At 45.2% G+C, this 22347-nt stretch overlaps 1 protein-coding gene across 2 annotated transcripts; it reads right to left on the reverse strand.

Annotated features, from left to right (window-relative positions):
- Positions 1-1092: 1092 nt before the first annotated feature.
- On the reverse strand, positions 1093-21651 carry LOC147887713 (uncharacterized). Of its 2 annotated transcripts, XM_087393380.1 has the most exons (4): positions 19738-21651; positions 19092-19528; positions 2017-3675; positions 1093-1531 (listed from the first exon to the last, which is right to left on the reverse strand). In XM_087393380.1, exons 1-4 carry the CDS (start codon positions 21286-21288, stop codon positions 1411-1413), a joined length of 3768 nt encoding a protein of 1255 aa, XP_087249506.1. In that variant the 5' UTR covers positions 21289-21651; the 3' UTR covers positions 1093-1410. The 2 variants fall into 2 exon arrangements, with proteins under 2 accessions (XP_087249506.1, XP_087249507.1); XM_087393381.1 differs by lacking the exon at positions 1093-1531 and having other exon boundaries at positions 1763-3675.
- Between the last annotated feature and the right edge of the window lie 696 nt (positions 21652-22347).

Below are 22347 nucleotides of genomic sequence, written 5' to 3' on the forward strand. Positions count from 1 at the left end.
TCTCGATTTGATACCCCTGTGATACCAAATGAACCAGACTTTCTCTATTTTCTGCAGATCAGTCACGACGCTGCCCATACTAGCCGCCACGGCCCAGCCAATTCACAACGAAACGATAGGCTCTCTGTTTGGAATCTGTCTCAGCCTACGAGCTGCCTACGTGGCCTTGGAGGGCTCTAACTGTAAGTCCGCCAGGGAAGCAGGTCGAAATCTATTACAAGCCAGACAGCCACGCAGCACATCGAAGGCCTCCCGTAACACGAGCCCCTGTTAAGCCCGAGCAAATATTACGGACAGTGCGGGAGGACCACCACGTCGTTCGTCGTCATGGGCAGTAACCCCTCCAAAATTCGTCGATCACGTATCGTCACAATTCACGTATCGCTTCGCAGGCCAGCGCCGATTAAACCCACGAACCACCACGCATCCCATGCCTGCGCTCCAAGTCTGCTATCCACTACCAAAGAGCAACCGATACGTTCTTCAACTGATAGCAATTATACGCTTCACGTTCCGTTAGATCACCGCACAGTTACTATCGTCGACCAAAATTCGCCCATCCCTTGATCTCAACTCGGCTCTGATACCAAATGTCAAAAACTTTCTCTATTTCCTATACTACATATCACAGGAGTAGCACCACGAGTATCCTCCCAGCCAAATCCTGTTGGAGCGTGAAAACTCACACAGAAATCAGAATCAAAAAAACATATGTGAACAATACATTCTCCTTCTCTCACTAACTCCAACAAGCCCCATCTCCCTAGATGGATCTAGATGCCACATGTCATTATCATAGGGCCTTCCTAATGCAACTTTTCACCCCTCTCTTGGGATTAATTTCCTTTGCCCCTAGGCACATTTCTTGCATTAGGCCCTTAGCCTTAGATCCACCTAGTCTGGTGCTATCAGCCCTCACCTAGGACCTTGACATTAATTCCCTCTCGATCATTTACATGAAGCGCAAACAAATATATTACAAACATAGATCCTTTAAGGGAAATGTCGACCGATTCTTCCGAGGTCATGCTACCTCGGCTAGAGCGTAACATTTAAAATGTAGGAGATGAAAATGTGGCAATGATCATTTCTTCCAAATACTTGTAGCTATCCAGAGGATATTTGTATATGTTTTTTACTCGCAAACTGCAATTTTGGAACTAGCAATAATGAGCTAGAAAGAGCAAAAAGGGTCTTTTAATGCAGTTCAAATATGACCCCCACCACAAAAGCGAGTCGCTTTCCACAAAGACTAATATGCAATACAGCCAATCCAATTCAACAATTCTAGATGATCCTAATCAAGTGTAACAAAAGATTATAAAAGATAATGACTGCTTGTAAGGCTCAGAATGAAGCTTAGAGCTAGGTGCAAACCCTCGTTGTGTTTCAACAAGCCCCTTTCGTTAGTTAATTTAGATAAGAAAGCCACGCATTGCTCTTAACAGTGACTTCTATCTGCCAAGAATTAGAGATATCACATAGGGCATCCTCCCATATTTGCAATGTACTCACCACCAGCATGTCGCTGCTGCAAAATAATTCAAAGAGATACAGTGGTGGTACATGAGATTGTGGTTACAAGAGGGTGTTTGTGTTTTGTGAAAAAGAGGAAGGGGGAAAGGGGCTTTGCACATTCAACTAAATGCAGCTACGATTAGCATTCGAGACAAGATCAAATCGAGAATCGCATACTATTTCAAATGTTCCCACCAGATGTAACTAAGCATAGCACTAAAGGCCAGGCAAACTATTTCATTTATGTAACTCAGAATATTTATGTCATGTTCCATGTATTGTCATTCCTATTAGCACACATAAACACAAGCCCTGAGAATGATGGGTTTCCATATGGTTTGCAAGTGATTCTGCATCCTCGAAGAGAAGACTGTGTCATCACTTACATAAAGAAGAAAGATAGAGAGCACATGAGCACAATAATCACAATGGAGTATAAACTTGCGCCCACACAAAGACAAGCCAAAGCCATAAACTCAAGCAAAATTCACACGCTACCTTGATTTAACAAGGGCCTCTAAGTACTCATCAACATATGCAAGGCAAGGCCAGTGATCTGTTCTAATGTGGACTAGGGAAGACCAATCTGACACCTCCATTTTGAAAAGAATATGAAAGCGAGGGGGTAAAAATACAAGAATACACAGACTGCCAAGGTTTTCCTTAAAGACATCAGGAGGAATCCATGCCTCATCCTGTCCTTGAGAGTTGTATGATAGGCCAGAAAGATCATCATTCTTCTCAGTTGACACGCCATATGCTATTGCAAAGTGGCCTGCCCTGCCAAATTCATTGTCCACATCCTCTTGCCATACAATGTCTTTTAAAATGCCACTATCCTTCAATATTGACACAAGCTGGTTCCCCCGAGCACTAACGACGAATGGTGCTAAGTAGCGTTCAACGGCATCCACCAATCTGTCTGCTTGTGATTCCAACAATTTCACCGATTCTGTCCCTGCAAGTGATATGCCCTCTTTTCCACCATGTAAAAGTAAAGGTTGTGAGACCGATGAGCCAGGTCCGCCAAATGCTTCCCACAATGCATTGAAGAGATTAAGATAATATGAATCATATTCTGTAGAAGAGACGTCAGAAGGAACAGGTGCCTTAGTAAAGAGATCCTCAATGCCCACATGAATGCTGTCAAGCTGGCCGTGAATACTTCTCCCATCCTCATCACTGGTAACAACACGGGAATCAATTATCGTAGGAACGGGCTGCTTTGGCTCAAGCTCTATGATGACAGTCGCCCTAAATACATCTGCATTGAGATGTTCAGAAGTCGAACCTACTTCAATCGTGGCATGTCTTCCATCTGAATCTTCTGATATCAGATCTTCTGAGTACAGTTTCTCCTTACCTTTTGAGGCAGAGAAACCTTGAGTTTCTTCTGCTTGTGTCTGTTGCACAATTAGCAACTCCTTGGAAGAAGTGCTCCCATCAACAGTTTTATTTGTTTTTGAAGGCTCGCTCAGAAGGAAGGGAACATGCACTGATGGAATCAGTCCATATGGTCCTGATGTGGAAAAAGATAAAACAATTGCATACAGTGCTGGCCATGACTCATTGAAATTTGGACCTGATATTGTTGACCTTGGGGAGTCCTCTTCCCCTTCATGCGCCTGCATTTCACAGTTAAAGCTAAGATAGCAACGTACTTTGATTTTCAACCCTGGCCCATTACGATAATCAGGAATCACCGAAAAATACTTTCGCAAAACATTTACTCCTTCAGGCATATTATCCTCATCCTTAAAATCATTCTCCGTTTTATCAGACGCATCTTCTGCATCAGGTTGTTCTCCTTGCTCTTGTTTGATAGTAGTCTCCTCACTTGACTCTGCCATTTGTGCTGACACTTCTGGACTGTAGCCCAAGCCCTCACTGTTTACACTCGACCCATTCTCGAACAAGTTGTGCAACACAAGTGACCAAGATTGGCCAACTAGCAGTGGTGTAGCTCTGCTCAGGTGAATGTATGATGCAACTTGTAGTGGCTGCTTAACGCCATGGGAAGATGAAGTTGGAGATCGCAACAGAGATGATACCTGTGAAAGCTGCGGGCCAGATGAATCCTCAATTCTCTCATCACCATATTTCAAGATTTCTCGCAGCTTCTTTCCGGGTATACTTATAAGCATTCTAAGATACATCCTGTAAATATCCAGAGCTCATTGAAATCAGCATTAATATCATTGACAGATGAATACACATGATAAGTATCTCACCTTTGGTCTGAGTGTTTTCTCCCGCCAAATGCTGTTCAGACACACAGAAGTGTTTTGGGGAAAAATAACAAGAAGATGGGACAGAAAAGCTGCTTGTATGGAATAGGATTGCTTAAAAAGCAAGTAGTAGACAGGGTTAGATGAGACAAACGCAAGACCCATCCATCTCTCCAAACTAGGAATGGTAGACAGGGTTTGAGATGAGACAAACGCAAGACACATCTCTGCAAACAGTTTGGAGCATACAAGCATCAATAAACAATAATACGCCAAACAAGACGCAAATAAGAAGCTGCTTAGAGCACAAAAGTTGGTCAACCTAGATAAGAAGTAATAAACTGTAAATCTGGTCTGCTTAAGGTGATAAATAGATGAAAACAATTGTAGCAAAATGTTACAAAGTCACTTGCAATACCCCCAGTCAAGTAAGACGTAAAATTGTGACTAAAGGGGCTTTTCGGGGTATGCTACTCATATAAGATGCAGAGTTGTCTAACTCGCTGTAACAGTAAATGCTATCTCAATGTAAACAGCAAGAGTAAGGAATCAGAACAGATTTGGAGGAAACAGTCAACAAATCTAGTATAAAACTGTGGTAGAATGCAGAAAATATAGCTACAAGGTGTAGGACGGATAGCAAACTCCAAGGTGGAAGAATGCTGCAGCAAATCTAGCTCAAAAGATGAAACCTGAGACATGCTGGTAATTCTCATGTGCAGAAGACACATCAACCAAGCAAGCTACAACTTAGTGCTAATGCAAGCTAGAGCTAGAGAAAGTTTTGTTTTAATTGTTTCTACGAAAGTGCTCTCCTCTGACCACAATCAAAGCTCAACATGGTCAAAGGGGGATCATAATTATATTTCAATTTATTTACATTAATTTATTACTTTAATTATAAATTTAGAATACCAAAAATAGGGGTAAATGGACAGTTTACATTTAAAGCCCTATGAACAGCTCTTGGTTGAGCATTTTTGCCCCACAAGATATAGCATGATGTCCAGCTATGCAAATAAATGGAGGCCGCTATTCCATAAAGCTCTGGTTCACCCACGTATTGTCTTTAATTGGAGTTTCTTCCATTTGATCAAATATTCCTGCACTTCTTTGCAATTCCTTAGAATCTTACTTCTAAAATGCACCACATATACAGGTTCAAGGATTAGCTCACCCATGCACATCAGATCATGCCATCCCACATGCTCCTTTAACAAGGTGACATGAAATACTGGATGCATCTTAGAAGTAGTTGAGAGCTGTAATTCATAAGCCATCTCGCCTCTTCTGTGAAAATCAAGTGGGCCCCATAAAATCAGGAGATAATGCTCCCTTTTTAGACTTCGTCAAAGAAGACCATCTATATGGCTGCAATCTCAGATGAACGTAATCTACTTCTTTAAATTCCCTCGGTGATGCCTTCAAATCTGCATAGCACTTCATCTCTTCTTGGGCAACCCTAATATGATCTTGATTATCTTTCAAAATGTTTTGCATTTGCTGTAACTGATCCATAGAACATCCTCAAACAGAGCGGATACAAACTTATTCAGTTTCCAAATTCCATATAGGTTTTTTAGTAGTAACTTGTTAACTTGTAAGTGTCCTAACACAAAGTCTGCACCTGAATCCTATATCTTAGGAAGGATGGCATCTTAGATATTTGGAGGAAGAGAACATAATTGTTTCATAATCCAATCCATACTATTGCACATATGCTTCATCCCTTGAGAAAGGAGTTGCAAAATGGAAGGATCGAGGGCTTGTCAGCAAATGGACAACGTACTTAGAGAGAGTTTGCACACATTGGTTTAGAACAGATGATAGATCTTATGATTATAGATTATTATTTAAGCTATATTGTCATTCATGCATGCAGACATCGGCATGCAAGTGGCCACAAGTTTTAAAAAAATGGGAGTTTTTTTTGAAACGGTACATTGCAATAGCATAGAAGAGGAGATCATAGAATTCCACAATGACATTGCCCATTTCTTCTGCACAATTGCCAAGGAAAGAGACAAGTTGTTTGCTCTTTCTTGAAGGGAGAAATTTGGGATCCTGAACCCCTCATTGCAGAAGCTAGCTCTCCACATCCTCTCATATGATTGCACCTGAGGTCCACTTGAGACGATATGGAGCATTGTGTAGGTATCCACAAAACAAATAAAGAAGTTTTCTTGAGTCTAGACTCCAGAGTTCAACCTCTATAATTGCTAAATGACATATTGAGCCTTGACAATTGAGTTTCTTATACTTCGTGTCAGTTAGAGCACAGAGTAGTTCAATAGGCTAAATCCAACCTACATCTCTAACAAGTACAGAACTCCAGATGGATCTGGCAGTATGGAGTGGAGGCCAAAGCAAGTGAGTCCTGAAATGAATATTCGGCGAAAGGAGAGGACAATAATGCCGACGACTTCCTATGAAAGGATATTCTCCGATTTCGATGCCAGACACACTCAATGGCTAGAGCTGGTGTATCATGGGTACTTCCTGCTACAAAGGCTACACATACACATGGCACGGACCTAGGATTACCACAAGCCCCACAACCGGTTCGTAGTTATCAGTGCCAAAAAGAGGGTCAGGAGGAGGATTGCATGCAGCTGCTCGAGCATCGTCATCCTGATGACATCGATCAGAGATGGGTGTCAGGAGATAGAGCTGGAGCAGCCACAGAGCAGGAGCAGCTCACAAAGCAGGACCAGCACACAGAGCAAGCTGACGTGCAGATAGAGGAGGCGGTTCATGCTCATGATCTAGACACTGCAGACATATGCGAACTAGGGACTGGTTTGAAGATGATATGTTGGAATTATCAGCATCACCTTTGAAGATGATATGTTGGAATTATCAGCATCAGCTCCCCATCTATGAGCCCCCGTACGATGAGGACATGAGGGAGGTAGACCAGCACCATGTCTAAGGTCTGAGAGACAGGCAGCCTGCCATGTAGGCAGCAAGTGGAGCTGCTGCAGCAGGTACTGTAGAGGACAGCAAAGCTGTAATGGAACCTGTACGGCTGCAAGACAGTAGTACAGGACCATTCAAAGGCCATACCTGGTTGGCAGCAGCAGGTACACGTGTTTAGAGCAGACGCATGGCTGCAGCATGTGCAGCATAATGTGGTACAGCAGATATAGTAGGTACCAGGCCCTAGTATGGACAAGTACTGGTCCGCAGCCCTGAAGCTTCACAATGCCCAACCGAAAGATCATGAGGACCTATGTACTAAATTCATTGCATATGGAACCAATACCTTGGTCCCAATCTTAGTGAACAAAGCAGTTTGCACAAGCTTCCCACACACTTGGACCCCACCATCACCCCCATACACAAGGCAGGAAAGGACCATTATGATTGGACATGTCATGTCGAAGATCTATGCATCAATACTCGACATAGAGGTTAGCCTACTTGTAGAGCTTCGGAGTTTTAGAGCCGAGGAACAAGTACGCTTCCAGATAGATCACGGGACCATGGATCATATACTTACTCTCACGGGATTATCGAGGAGGGCATGCACGGAGACAAAGGTTCTACTGCTGCTTTGTGGATTTTCGCAAGGCGTTTGACACAGTGCCGAGGGCCACACTCATTGGACGTTTATAAGAGTTGGGGTACGATTAGGAGGTCACCTGGGCAATCATGGGCATAGTTGCAATGAAACATGTTTCTTATTTTTTGAAACGTTGCCAAACGTTTGGAAATAAAAAACGTGTTTTTTTGGCTGTGGTTTTTGGGGCAAAAAGCCCTAAGGTCAATTTTTGGCCTTATTTTTTATCAAAACAGTCAAAGGAGCTGTCGCTATCACGCTTTGTTGGAAAATGCCTTCCCGGGCTTACTTCTAAGTGTATGAACATATTAGATTGCTGAAATATTTTCCTCTATGTTCCTCAGTGTCCTAGGTGCCATTAGTGCATGAAAATATGCATTTTACGTCCCAGGAATGTGTACTTATATAGTAGGCATATAATTTTTGGTAAAACAGGCACCTGGGGAAAATTTTGAATCGAAACCGCATTGGCCAGACTCTAAGCAACAGTGCTTCCATTCTCATTTCCACAAACCCTAGACCAAAACCCTCCTCTTTGACTCTTTGGTTCGGCCAGCAAGTATGCATGGCAAACCTTGTTAAGGGCCAGGCCTGTTAGAGACAGAGTGGGCTCGAGTTGAGAGGCTTCAAGGTCTCATGCTTTTAAGGATGAGTCGCAGTAAGCCCCCTCAGTCCCACATCACATAGTCCTGGCTGAGTTCAGAGCATTCCCACTACAACTTGATGCGACGTTTCAAGTTATCACATATCTCTACCACATATCCTTCGCAGTAAGCCCTCAGTACCACATCACATAGTCCTGGCTGAGTTCAGAGCATTCCCACTACAGCTTGATGCGGCATTTCAGGTTATCACGTATCTCTACCACATTAGACAGTATGGCTCTTGCACCATAGGGCGAAGTAGGATTCCGTGGTTGGCCTTGTCCTCATCCATGGCATTGGAGGCAAAGGGTGACCAGAGGTGTTGGTATGCACACACAAGCAGATGCTCACATGTTACAACTTCAGGAATTGAGGGATACTCATGCCCAGTAGGCCAGAGAAGAATGTTTTTGTGCAAACCAAGAGACCAGGGATGGTCACCTCCAAATGCAAGCAACAAACAAGAAATTGGATCGTGCTTTGCTAATATCATTGCTCCACACCAAGAGGCCAGAGACTATCACCTCCAAGCAACGCAAGCAATACAAGGAATGGGATTGCGTTGACTGACAGACCAGATCCACCACTAAGCAATCCTTCTTTTCCAGGCAAGCTGACCTTATGATGGCAAAATAGAACCACCTAGTTCACTTGTCTTGGCTCAACCCATTCGAGAGCTACTTTTGTGTTATGCAAACACAGGACAATGAGAAGTGCATCTTTGGCTTCCACACGCTTGACACGTGAAGCTGCCATGTGGCGCACAGACACTACATTGAAGTGCTAGAGATAAGTCAATCAGCCACTATGTGAATTATTTTGTGGAAGTGGCTATTCAATTGTAGGTGTTAGACAAAAAACCGGATCAGTTCTATATGGTCTTAGGTCTAACATTCAGTGGTATGTTTGCAGCTTTAGGCTAGTGACATACGAGGACGCCTATGAGCTCGATAAGAATTTTGATCTCATTAACAAGGGTTACCGACCCAAAGGCCCTCTCAACAAAAAGTACCAAGAGACTTCGGGGCAAATATGTTACCAAAACTAGCAATAGCTTAGACAGCATCACATAGTAAGTTTGGGGGTTTTCACAATGCAAAAGAGAAGCAAAGGCATGACATGGAGCATCTCTATTATTACTACCACGTGCATGGCCACAACAAGTAGCACTGCCCTCATTTGCATCCTGGAAATAGTCCTTCTCTTCCATCAAGATCTACCCCACCCTCAAGAGTTGTCTCAGCAATCTCACTGGTAGCAGAAATTCAGCAAAAGGGAGACTCTTCAAGAGAACCAATTTGGGAGGTTCTCATGTGCTATGGACAAGTAGCATGATAGAAGGTCACTATCCTGTTTGATGATGCAGTTCAAAGGATTATTAGATGAGTCCCTCACCACCAAGCTCCGCCTTTCACAGAATAGTTGGCCACGGTATTCCAACTCCACAGTGCATTTGGGAATACCAACCACAAATTCTTACATAAGTAATCACGTGTGCTACAAATCAGGCAAAGTAGACTTGAGGCACCTTTGCCTGGAAGGACTTGTAGTTCAGCAAGGCACGCAGGGGGGGCTCTTTCCGTTGAATCAGCTTATGCACGTACTCTTCTTGATGAAGAAGAACTCGATACTTTTGAAGAAGCCAAGGATAATGTGCACTGGATGAATGCCATGCACAATGAATTGCAGTCCATTGAGAAAAATCAGACTTGGGATGTTGTGGATTTGCTACCAAGAAAACATGCCATCGGTACCAAATGGGTTTTCAAAGTGAAAAGGAAGCCAGATGGGTCCATTGATAGGTACACGGCACGGTTGGTTGCCAAAGGATATGCTCAAAAAAAGGACATAGATTATGAGACTTTCGCTCCTACATCCCAGATGACAACAATCAGATCAGTTTTTGCAATGGCTGCAACTTTTGTTTGGAATGTTCATCAGTTGGACATAAAAACAGCTTTCCTTAATAGGGACTTGCAGGAAGAGGTTTATGTCAAACAACCTCCTGGCTTTGAACTTTCGGGCAATGCACATCAAGTTGCAAGTTGAATAAAGCTTTATATGGGCTGAAACAAGCCCCACGTGCATGGTATGCCAAGATTGATGCCTTCCTGGCCAGCAAGGGGCTGCATAATAGTCCAATTGAAAGCATCCTCTACATCAAGAAGGATGGGGGGGATATTTTAGTCATCATTCTTTATGTAGATGACATGCTGCTCACAAGGTCAAATGAGGAAATAATTGCATATTTCTAAGCTGAATTGAAAGCTGAATTTGACATAACAGAGGGCATGTTAAATTTCTTTTTGGGGATCCAGTTCATACAACACAAGCGTGGCATTGTTATGTCTCAATCCAAGTATGTGCAAAAGCTCTTGGATAGATTTAACATGCAAGATTGTAAGCCTACAGCCACTCCCATGGAGCCAAGGCTGAAGCTTACTGTGTATGATGCAAGTGAAGTGGATGCCACGCTTTACAGCCAGGCTGTTGGATGCCTCATTTACTTGTGCAATACACGGCCCGATATTCAGTATGCAGTATCTCAGGTGAGCAGGTATATGCATAGCCCAAAGACAACACATTGGCAGGCTGTAAAATGCATCTTTCGTTACTTGCAAGGCACAAAGTCTTATGGCTTGATGTTTCCCAAGGGGGGTGACTCGCAAATGCATGCTTACAATGACTCAGATTGGGATGGAGACTATGACACTAAGCAGTCCACGAGTGGTAATTCTTTCTTTTTGGGCAAAGCTTGCATTTCTTGGCTGAGCAAGAAACAATCTGCTGTATACAAATCACTCCAATCCCCTCTCATTTAAGCATCCCCTCAATCACCAAGTGTTAGAAATCGATCAACAGAGGGTACACACAGCAGAAGACTGACAGAATAGCCCAGGACCAAACTAGATGTGAGCTCCTGGGCATTTGTTTTAGGGCTGTGTGCTGGCTGACCTGGTTGGCCAGCCGACCAGCCAGCCCAGCCCTATTTAAGCGCAGGGCCATGCCCATTTGCAGCCCACTTGCTGCTCCTCTTGGCCACCTGGATGCCCTGCATACCTGCCCTCCTGCCAGGCCCATTGCAGGCCCAAGATCTGCCCACAAACCTGTCTAGAGGCAAGCACCTTTCGTTCTGCAGCACCCCACCACGTGGCAGCCCTGTATCTCCTGCGCAATCAGGTCCTCTCCCCATGTGGACAGCCTCTAGATCTCCTTCTGCCAGATCTGCCCTCCAAGAAGCCCTTCCATTGCCAGGTATGTCTTCAGATGTGCTGCCCACATGACAGCCATCATGCTGTCCATGTGGCAGCCCCTTCTTTCCACTTTTTTCCTTGGGCAGATGCCCTAGGTCTCGCTCCCCCATGCTCTCCTCGTTTGGGGGCTTAAAGATGGGGAGGTGACCTTTCCAACACCAGGATCATCTCCCAATGCAATCACACTATTGGCTCCACCTCCAGCAGCAGCATCAGTAGCAGTAGATGCAGTCCATGCAACAGCTCCAGGTAGCCCCTGAAGCCAACGCAGCTCCCTCAACAGTAGATGCAGTAGCCTCTTCAGTAACAGACACCACAGCCTCTACAAGATCCATCCTCCAATGTAGCCTCTCCGGCAGAGCCTCATCCATCCTCGGCATAGCCCTTCAGTGGAACTCAGACAAGCCCTCTTCAATCAAGAAGACACTCATATGTACAAGGGGCTAATATTGGTGATTGCCAAGTCCCAACAAAAGGAATGGGCAGGTAGCATATATATGATGTCCACAATTATTGATGATCTCGAGTCATTCATCATGACATTGAGAGGCACAGTTCACCCTTAGTTGGTTCCCAATTCCTGATTCTACTATACACAGATAATGTGGTTCTACTCTCCTAATCAACCGTGGGTCTCTAGCGGCACTTAGATGCACTCCAAACTTTCTGTGACACATGCTTTGAAGGTCAACTCTTGGTATAGCCTAGGTCAGGATCTTCAACACATCATGACCTTAGTATAACCAAGGTCGTGATCTTCAACACATCTCGGGCAGCCGCACATCGAGAGCATTCCAGCCATGCAAGCTATGCGTACTTGGGGGTCCTCTTCTCGGCCTAATCTTCACAATGAAACTAGCATGGAGCCATGTGGGCTCATTTAAGTAGAAGATATGCCGAACTAGCCAGACTAGAGCGCGAGTTCTTTCACTCTCATTTCCAAGACCCAAAAACCAAGTCTCTTCTTTTTTACTCATTTGTCCATCCAATTGGGATATACAGCAATCCCTTTTGGGGGGACAGATCTATCGGACACAAAATGGTCCCACATTGAGAGACTATAGGTTCTTCTTCTTGCCCGACCAAACCATCGGGCTGTAGATCAATCTCCCAAATGCACTGAGCATCTCGCTTAGGCAGTTCCAAGTATCTTCTCACAAGCTACAGTTTGACACTGGACGAGCACAAGAGATGGATCTACACTTTGTGTGATATGTAGGAGACGCAAACAGAGGAGCACTTTGAAATCAAATGCCGAGTCTGCTATGAGATCTGTGGACCGCACCACTCTCTATAGTCCCTCTTGTGCTCTCATTTTCGCTCGCAAGAGCTGATTTCTATGTCATTGGGACTCAAGAAGGAAGCTGGCGAAGCATCATTACTCCAACAAAATTGCATTTCAATAGAGAGATTTTTGAGCTGGGCCTCGTTCGACAAATGTCTCATACATCACTTATGCTTTCTTGTGGTCAATGGTGGCGCATGTCAATTTGAAGATCTGGAACCGCCATTGACTCATGCCCATTCATTGGTATGCCTTGAAATTTCACAGTCAATTACTGTGGAGATAGATGCCAATGGCAAAAGTTTGGGGGCTTTTTTCAAGGCAAGAGCATGGGGTAGAAGCTTTTGAAAGCAAAAAGTTCAATGACAAAGTGAATAAGAATGTTGGTAGTCCAAAAATGGGTGCAATGCATGCAAAAATTGGGCGATGATTGGGTGCACCAATGGGGAAAGAACTTTCAGCTATTTCACCCAGTTTAGTGAGGTATCTAAAAGTGGTTGGGTTGAACATTTCAACCACTACCTCAGTTTCAAGTTTAGGGCCTGCTAAATATTTCTTTCTTCTATCTTCGTTACTCTTTTGGAGTAACTCTAAAGAGAGTTTCCAAAACCTGGCTATAAATTCTCATTGTCAGATTGACTGAACCTTTCCCAATGGAAGGTCAAGTTCTCTTCATGTCTCGGAGGCATGAAAGTGGCTTTCAATTGTTCCACAAACTTAGCTCATTTGACGATAGGCTCTCTTCTTGTTTGCAACAATGACCACACATTAAAGCATCCTTTTGTAGATGCAATGTAGCAACAGCAAGCTTCTCTTGATCAGTCTTGTCTTGATGTATAATTCAAAATGGCAAATCCAAATAAGGATTTCATCATCCTCCCTTGCTCCATCATATTTTGGAACTTCACGAGTCCGCTCTTTTCAAAGGAGTACTCAAATCATCATCCCCAAAATTTAGAACTCTCTTAGTCCCTAGCTTGTCATCATGGATTGTTCAATCATGTTGCTAAGCTGAGAAACCAGCTTATCAACGGGAGAATCTTCCTCTATTTGGAGCTAAAGGTGTAAACTCATTATGTTGCTCTTGGGTGGACTCATTTCTCCTCTTATTTCCAAAGGAAAACTCTCTATCAAGGGGTTCTTGAGGAAAGAGGAAGGTATATCCTCTTCACGAGGAAGTGATGGTGTTCTTTCCCTCTTTCCTTCAGACAATGGAGGAAATGGGACAAGTTCATTATTATATATCCCTTCCCCTTCCATTCTTTCCTTTTACTAATCCTTTTACAAATAAAGGAGAGAAAATGGATGTAGCGGGAGACAAACTGTCCTCACTCTCTCTCCTGCTCAACACTGACTGCAATTGCAAGATGACGCACTCAAACACAAAGTGATGCTGTGATAACCCTCCACTGCAAAACTAGAAAGAAACTAGACTACCTAGAGAAGGTGAATCCTCACTAGATCCTTGGAGAGGCTGAGGCTACCCTGCTAGTCTACTGCGAGGAGGCTGCCTCAACTGCTCTGAAGGCTTGAAGGCCTGAGTAGCGGATGATGAATGAGGGCCAAGGGGGCTACTTTTATAGGCCCCTTTGGCCTTTGGGCTCCAAAAATACCGACCAACAGGGCCGATCCTGCTCCTGCACCACTAACTGGGCTGATGTGGTCGATTGGCTGCTGACGTGGCACTGACCAGTCCACCTGGCTGCTGACGTGGTGATGCTGAGCTAGCACATCTGTTGCGACTATTCCTGCACCTTGTCCTTGCTGTGGATGACTACGTGACAGTCCCCCGTGGCAGCTGCTACTGACGTGGCTTCTTGTGTGGGCTTCTGCTAAGCTGGCTGCTTGCGTGGCAATCCAGCATGGCCACAGGTTGTGGATGCTCATGACATCCCGTTCTGCTGAAACTGGAACTAGGGTATGCAAGTGGCCTCCCGTTGGCTGATGGAGGTGATTGGCTGTGGTATACTTTGGCTAATAAATCCTGATCTGCAGGTACTTAATTCGTGGATCTAGTGCTGACTTCTAGTAAGGATAGGTACTGGGATTGATACTCCAGGATGATGCTCCATGTGGTTTTTCTCAATGCATATAGGTGGGCTCAAGAGAGGCATCTTGGTTTTGGTGTAACCCCGTTGCATGTTGTCATACTATACCCTGTTGCAATACTGTGGCTTGCTGGCGCCGGTCTCAAACCCCTTGAATGACTGATATCGAAGGTCGAGGCGGAACACCCTTAATCTAATCGATGAACTTGGACCCATGACCTGGGATTTTGACATCCAAGCCTTGGTGCTGTTATTCTGGTCGGATTTTGAACTGTTGCCACCATCGTGCTCCCAAGATGATGTCGGCTGCCTGAGTAGCTGCGACCCTGAGTAGTTGCGACCCTGAGTAGTTGCGATCCTGAGTGGCCCACTGTGTACCCACTGAGATCTTTAGAGTGACTGAAGCTACCTGCATGTTGCTATCTATCTGCTGCCCTAGAAATGCATCATTCAAGGTCATTGGTTCCATTGGCGTAAGAGGCAACTGAGCCTTCTGAGTTGCTTTGGTGGAGATGATGTCCTCGGTATTATGGCCCGGCACATGACAATGGAAGCATCGGTTCTCCTTGGCATAGAGTGCCCGTGTCGTATCCAAGTCGTCGTTGTCCTTCGCCATCCAGCTCTTCTGCTACTGCCCATTCCCACCATCAACTAGCATGGAATCTTGGGACTTCTTACCATCGACATGCTTGGATCCTTGACCCTTGTGCATGAGCTCAAAGTTCTAAGCAAGCTCGTAAGCACACTCATAATCCAGTGGCCTGAAACTTCTGACATACCACTGGATGTCTGTACGTAGCCCATGGAGAAATTTGTTCAACTTCTAACTGTCCACTAGCTGCAACTGTATAAACACCTGAGTAAACTTATTGGGGTAATGATTCACCGTCTCGGTGTCTCCTTGGCGTAGCTCATAGAATTGACTCTGGACCTTGTCCAGGTACTGCGGTGGCAAGAACCGTGATCGAAGATCTTTCACGAATTCCGTCCAGAAAGGTGTCTCCTTGTCTGCATCATAGTGGTCCTTCTGCCACTTGAGCCACCAGGTGACCGCCTCGCCTATGAAGTGCATGGATGCTAGGATGCACTCCTCGTTGTCCTTCATAGGCATCACTAAAAAATAACTTTCGAACTGATTGAGCCACGAAGTCAACACTACGGGTCCCTGCTTACCATCATACCATGTGAAGTTGAGCTTCCCAGAAAGGAAGGCTTGGCTAGAGGTGGAAGTCTCTCCTTTTCTCCCCCCGCTGGTCGGAGTAGAGAAATGAGTCCCGTTCTCCCTTCTCTTCTCGAGCGGTACATTATCCAAGCTCCTTGGCCTCTTGAGCCTCGCGGTCCCGGAGTTCCTTGGCTTCCCGAGCCTCTCCATAGCGTTCGTCTTTTGCTTCCCGAGCTGCCCTTTTCGGCTTCTCGAGCTTCCCGATTGCATTCTTCTTTTGTTTCCCGAGCTTCCCAATCGCGTTCTTCTTTTGCTTCTTGAGCTAGCCTTTCACGTTCTCTAGCGGCTTACTCACGATCTTCCCGCATCTCCTGAAGCTGGGTCATGCAGGTGAAGAGAGCCTCGGACTGTTGGTGCTACATCTGCATCATAGCCTGCAACATGCCTGTCATGGCAGACATGGAAGTGTCTGCAGGATTTTGTGGTGGGGGTGGTGGTTGAGGCACTGAACCCTCCCCCCCTAGGCCCTGAGTTGGACTGTTCACTGGTGCTCACGGTGTCCTCACCGGATCTTGTCTAGACCATAAACGATGGGGGCTGAACCTGACTAACCTGAACCGCCTGACTCCTAGAAAAGAATGTTTCCCTTAAACCACAAGGTGTAAAGACCTATGGGTGAAGACGGGAGACGGCCCGATGCACGATGGAGTAAGGGAGGGAGCGGCTAATGGAGTCTGGTACTACCACTAGTCCGGGGTAGGGACAAAATACGAAAAAATAAATAGGATACCCCTCTGTTTCAGGAAAGAATCTGAAGCTCTGATACCAATGTAGCAGGAGATGGACTATCCTCACTCTCTCTCTTGCTCAACACTGACTACAACTACAAGATGATGCACTCAATACACAAAGTGATAATGTGGATGTGAGTGAGAATCAGAGGGAGAGAATGTAGTGGACCTCCGAAGAGGAAATAGATACAACTGAATAATGAATGCCCAAAAGGGCTGAATACAACTGTATGGAGGGGCTGAAACCCTCAACTGCAAAACTTAAAAGAAACTAGACTACCTATAAGAGGTGAATCCTCACTAGATCCCTAAAGAGGCTGAGGCTACCCTGCTGGTCTGCTGCGGCGAGGCCTGGCTCTCCTGCTCTAAAGGTTTGAAGGCTTGAGAAGTGGATGAAGAATGAGGGCCAAGGGGCTACTTTTATAGGCCCCCTTGGGCTCCAAAACCGATCAGTAGGGCCGACTTGCTGCTGCACCACTGACTGGGCTGATGCGACCGACTGGCTGCTGATGTGGCACCGACCAGTCCACTTGGCAGCCGACTGGCTGCTGACGTGGTGCTGCTGAGCTGGCACTTCTGCTGCGACCATTATGCGCCCTGTCCTTACTGGCTGATTGCGTGGCAGCTGCTGACGTGGCTCCCCTCATGGCAGGCCATGTGGCCACTTCCGTGGGTTGCTGCTGAGCTGGCTGCCTGCGTGGCAGTCCAGCATGGCCACGGGTTGTAGATGCCCATGACAATGGCTTGCTGTAATTTCAAAATAGAGGATTATTTTACAGAAAAAGTCAAATGTTATAGAGTTGGTGGTACTTCACTGACTCCCGCTTGATTTTGGTTGAAAAACAGCCCTTCTTCCTTGTCTTTTGCTGTAAAATAATGCACTCACTTTAGGCTGCTTGTTGATTTGAGGGAATTAGAGGTCCAAGACCGTTATAGGGGGTACTTGATGGTAGATCACCCCCTTAAAACCTTGTTCCGATTAGACTTTCCGTTAGGCAGAACTGGGCAAGTCCTTTTCTTGATGATTTAAGGGATTTTGAAGGCACATTCACACCGGAGGGGAGTCACCCCTTTACCACACCCGTTCACCAATGCAAAAAGCATAAGCCACAATGAAATTTCAGAGAAAGTGCTTCCTTGAAGAGCTCATCTTTCCTCTTCCTACCCTTGCACTACCGCTTCTGTTCCCAGAATTTCACCCCTGCTGCTATCGCATCTGTTCGCAGGTTTTCGCCTCCGCCTGAAGCAGTGGCTCCAGCTCAACAGGCCTTATCTACTTGGATGATCCACTGCCATAACAATATCGGCCAATGTCACCAATAGATGCAAACACATGTTGCACCATCAATTGGTGCAATGATGTACTTATGTTCTAATGTCTGTTAATTACAAATTAGTCATTTCTCTTCTCATGAGAAAATTCAAGACTGATCACAAGACACTTAGATATTTTCTTATGCAACCCAACTTGTCAGCCAAGTAAAAGATGTGGTTGGCTTCAATGCAGTCATATCTTGACATTGAATACAGGAAGGGCAAAGAACATGTGGATGCGGATGCCTTGTCTCAAGAATATAGGCTTGCACATTGTCTGCTGTCTCCATTATCTACAAAGATTGGATACATGGCACTCAAAAGGAGTCTATGCAGAAGTTGAGGGAAGCAACCGTATTTTAAGACTTGCATGACCCCTCGTGTCACAATCATCCCGAGTTATTGCCCAATGGCTTGTGGTTCTAAGGCAAAATATATTTGCTTTCAAACTTGCAATATAGAATGTTGGTAATGCATTCGTCCACTACAGCAAAACATACAAGCATCACAAAGACCTATGAAAAAGGATAAAGTAAAGTTTCTTTTGGGAGGGTCTTTGGTGGAATATGCTACTGAATGTTTGCCATGTCAGTAAAATAAAGTGGACAGCAAACTTCCAGCTGGTTTGTTACAGCCATTGCCCATTACAGAAGGCAACTGGACACACATAGCCATGGACTTCATAACTGGGCTGCCTTCTATGGATAGAGGATGAGACAGCATCTATGTGGTGGTTGATAGGCACATGAACCAAGCCCATTTCATCCCTACCAAGACACAGTATTTAGCATCTCAGGTTGCCTGGCGATTCGTCGATCATGTGTTCAAGCATTCATGGGTTGCCTCAAGAGATTGCCAGCGACAAAGAGGTGAAATTTATGGGTCAATATAAGCAGGTATTCTCTACAGCTGTCAGCACCAAACCCACGCCGTTAAAAAGCTCACAACAGTGAAGCCACCTCCAGCAGCAGGGCTTGTTTCAGGAGTTAGCAAACTCAGATCATGCAGGATTGCTTTGAGGAGCAAGCCTAACCAAAACTATGTACTGCCACAGTTATTTTGGACAATTAGTAACGGTCTCTTTGGATGCCATATTATTTTAATGTGATTGCTTTGTTATAAGCTGATAAATGTGTTGGGCTCTGTGAGTTGAAGGAAACTATATCCCAATATAAATATACACTATGAATCAAGGTAACTACCACCAGTACAAAACATATGATACAATTCAAGGTAGTGACAACCAAGTATGAAACATATTATAGGAAATAATATGTGGTTTCACCTGGCACTATCCCGAACATCAATATCTGGAAAGTAGCAGCAAAGAAAGGCAAGGAGACTCTTGAGAGGATGAAAGACTGTTGAGCTATGATGATGCACCATAACAGTCCTGCAGATGTGCAAAACTTGGCTACCACGAATCCATAACCTTAAGCTTTCATCCCCAACCACTGCCACTTGATTTCGCATGTACATTGTGAGAAGCCCAATGAGAGCTCCAGGTGGTATGCTGCCATTCTCCCCAATACGTTCAAAAATTGGAAAGTAGGCAGGCAGGTGCTTATCTGGGGATGTCCGAGACAATAAATCTCTGTTAAAGGTTTGCAGCAAGTGTTCTCCTAAGTTCTTGTGTGTCTCGCACAGTAAGAGTCGATCGACAAGCATCAATACACAAGGAACTAGCCTTTGCATTTGCAATGCTAATGACACAATTTGTCCCTGCAGCAAGATATAAAAGAATTTGAGAGACAATCTAAATGGTAAAGTGACACGCAAGTGCATCTTATCAAGTATAAGAAACCACAGGTCAAGTCTCAAGATGAAGCCCTTCGAAGCCTATCATAGTTGCACTTTGAAAGACCACAGGGAAGTTTACAGATATATTCAAAATACAGGGTTGAAAGGAAAACATGCAAAATCATAATCACCTCTAAGGTTTTGAAAAGTGTGGAGCTTGTGTACTGAGCAACATCTGAAGGTTCACCTTGTGAATGAGGAATTTCCACTGTCAGAAATCTGTGCAGCATCCGGAACATAAGATGCGTTTCTGAGCTCCAAGAGGGCAACCAGCGAAATGCTGAGACGCAAACAGCCCCGTCCTTAAAAAGCTTACTGGCAGCTTCTTGTTTTTCACTGGAGGACATTTGTGAAGCACTGGAAAGTAAATTTTCACTGGCAGCTTCTATTTTTTCATCGAGGGACGTTTGTGTAGCACTGAGAGGTATGTTTTCAGATGATCCCCCAGAAGGCTGCACACATGCTGCACAATATGCCAAAGTGTCCAGCTTCAACGCCTTTAGAGAAAGCGGATCGTATATCAGGGGATACATGCTCAATGCCATTGAAGCAAAAAGTGGTTTCTTTTGTTTGTTGAAATAAAGGCTTTCTAAACCAAGCAACCAATGGACAGCCAATAAGCGAATCATTAGAGGCTGTTGAGGATAATTGCAAAGGAAACTAAGGTGTCTGAAAATGACTGGTTCTTCCCCCTCAAACGCGTCCGTAAAATGAGAGAAGATCATCAGAACAACGTGGCAAAGAAGGGGACTGAATGTATACATGAGATTGTACAGTTGCACCTTTAATATGGACCCCTGAAGCTCTAGAGCTGCTGCTATATCCATAAGGCTAGACACAAACTCCAACATCGCACTTGGAGTAAGAAGCTGAGGACGCTCAAGAAGCAAGCCCACTACTCTTCTGAATTCTCTTGAGATTGTGGGTGTGAGCTCTTTAGAAGGAACAGAGAGTGCTTCTTCACCGGGCTCAGATGTAACAAGGAAGGGTGGAACAGAGAATGGAGTTAACGGAGCAGCGGTCGACAGGAAAGAGTTTGCTGCAGCAGATCTGGTAGCTGGAGTGGTGTACATGTAGCACGCCAAGTTGTGAAGGATGGTGGTGAGAAGAAGAGTATAGCTTTGCGCCACATGCGTCCTCTCGCTTTGAAACAAGAAGAGTATATGCCCTGCACAAGAATGCAAAAGGCAGGGGTAGTTCTTTTCAAGCTCCCTGAGGCACTCACAAGCGATGCCCCTGGCCTGGCGATCCACAAGATGATTGGGTCGATTGATCACGCCGAGCAGAAGCTCCACCAACGTCTCGAGCTGATGCACGGCTTTGTGAAGGCTGTCCACGACCACCATGGCCACGGTAGCTGTGGTCATCATCTGTTCCTTGAGCAGGTTCGCTACGATGAGCCCATCTGCAGGAGCGTCAAGGACGGTGCGCAGGGCCTCGACGACGCTTGCGAGGCCCTCCTGGGTGTCGTCTTCGCCAATGAGGAGCTCAGTGTTCTCTTGGATGAAGGTGAGGAGGTGGGTTTTGAGAGGGTACTCCTTCTCAGCGACGATGTAGAGAGCCTGTTCGAGGATGGCGAGGCCAGGGTACTGCGAAAGCCATTTGGATCGATTGTCACCTCGAAAGTCATGGAAGATCTGCTCCCAATCCTGCGGGGCGAGCTGCTTTCCCACTCGCTCCATGAATTTGGAAGCTACAAAACTGGTTGCAGAGCAGAGACGACGAAGATGATGATGCTCGAGCTCACATCCCAATTGAGATTATGGTTCCAACTGTGTGATCTTGCTGAATTTGGATTGAGGATGGAGAGACAGATGATGCTCGAGCGCACATCCCAATTGAGATTATGGTTCCAACTGTGTGATCTTGCCATAAATTTGCTGAATTTGGATTTGAGGATGGAGAGACGAAGATGATGCTCGAGCTCACATCCTAATTGATTCTTGGATTCGAGGATGGAGAGACGAAGATGATGCGCGAGCTCACATCCCAATTGATTCTGGTTTCAACTGTGTCATCTTGCTATCCATGAGCTGCCATCTTTCCAATTCCAATTCTCTTAACAAACTGAGAATTCTCTTACAAAACAGAGAAATCTCTTCAACATTAAGCAAATGCAAAAAACAGACAGGCCTTATTGACGTGCAAAATGGTTTAAATGGCTTAAAGTTTAATAAACAGCAACAATGAGACACATCATGACCCAACACACACACACACTCTCCCTCTCTCTTCGCCGCCTGGCCGCCCCTCGAGGAGGAAATAGAATTGGACAATTGACTAGCGGAGGCCAATTGGACAATGGCTCGAGCTCACATCCCAATTCATTGTGGTTTCGACTTTTGATCTTGCCATAAATCAGCTGAATCTTTTGAATTTTCGAGTGGTCTCTCTTCAAGTTTAAGCAAGAAAAACACACACACACACAGTCGTGCCAGCGCATTCTTGTCTAAACTACGAATTAAGCTAATCTAAAAGTTCAAAACGATTAATTCAGGGATGCCATGCACTACTAGAGATGGAGCGGGTTTTTGAGTCTAGCATTATGGCTTCAACATCAATTGAGGTCCCATGTGCACCTAGTGGGACAAAATTGTGGCACTCCCCCTACTAAAACTTGCAACTACCCATGGGGCCTCTCCCATCAACTACTCGTGGTGCTAGGTGAGTGCCACTAGCTAGCGCGAGGAGGCACTCTTACACACCAGAGTGTTCCCCTTACTCGAAATCATGTCACCTAG

This window comes from Dipteris shenzhenensis, chromosome 22, assembly GCF_047967505.1.
Source record: "Dipteris shenzhenensis isolate YYH24624 ecotype China chromosome 22, Dip_SZ_1.0, whole genome shotgun sequence".
NCBI classification, from domain to species: domain Eukaryota; kingdom Viridiplantae; phylum Streptophyta; class Polypodiopsida; order Gleicheniales; family Dipteridaceae; genus Dipteris; species Dipteris shenzhenensis.

Excerpts from the sequence above, each read along its gene's own strand:
- LOC147887713 (XM_087393380.1), bottom strand. The coding sequence starts at position 21,288 with ATGGAGCGAGTGGGAAAGCAGCTCGCCCCGCAGGATTGGGAGCAGATC. Across the intron at positions 19,529-19,737 it reads CACTTTTCAAAACCTTAGAG|GGACAAATTGTGTCATTAGC; the intron begins GTGATTATGATT and ends ATCTTGCTGCAG. Across the intron at positions 1,532-2,016 it reads GAGGCCCTTGTTAAATCAAG|CAGCGACATGCTGGTGGTGA; the intron begins GTAGCGTGTGAA and ends ATTATTTTGCAG.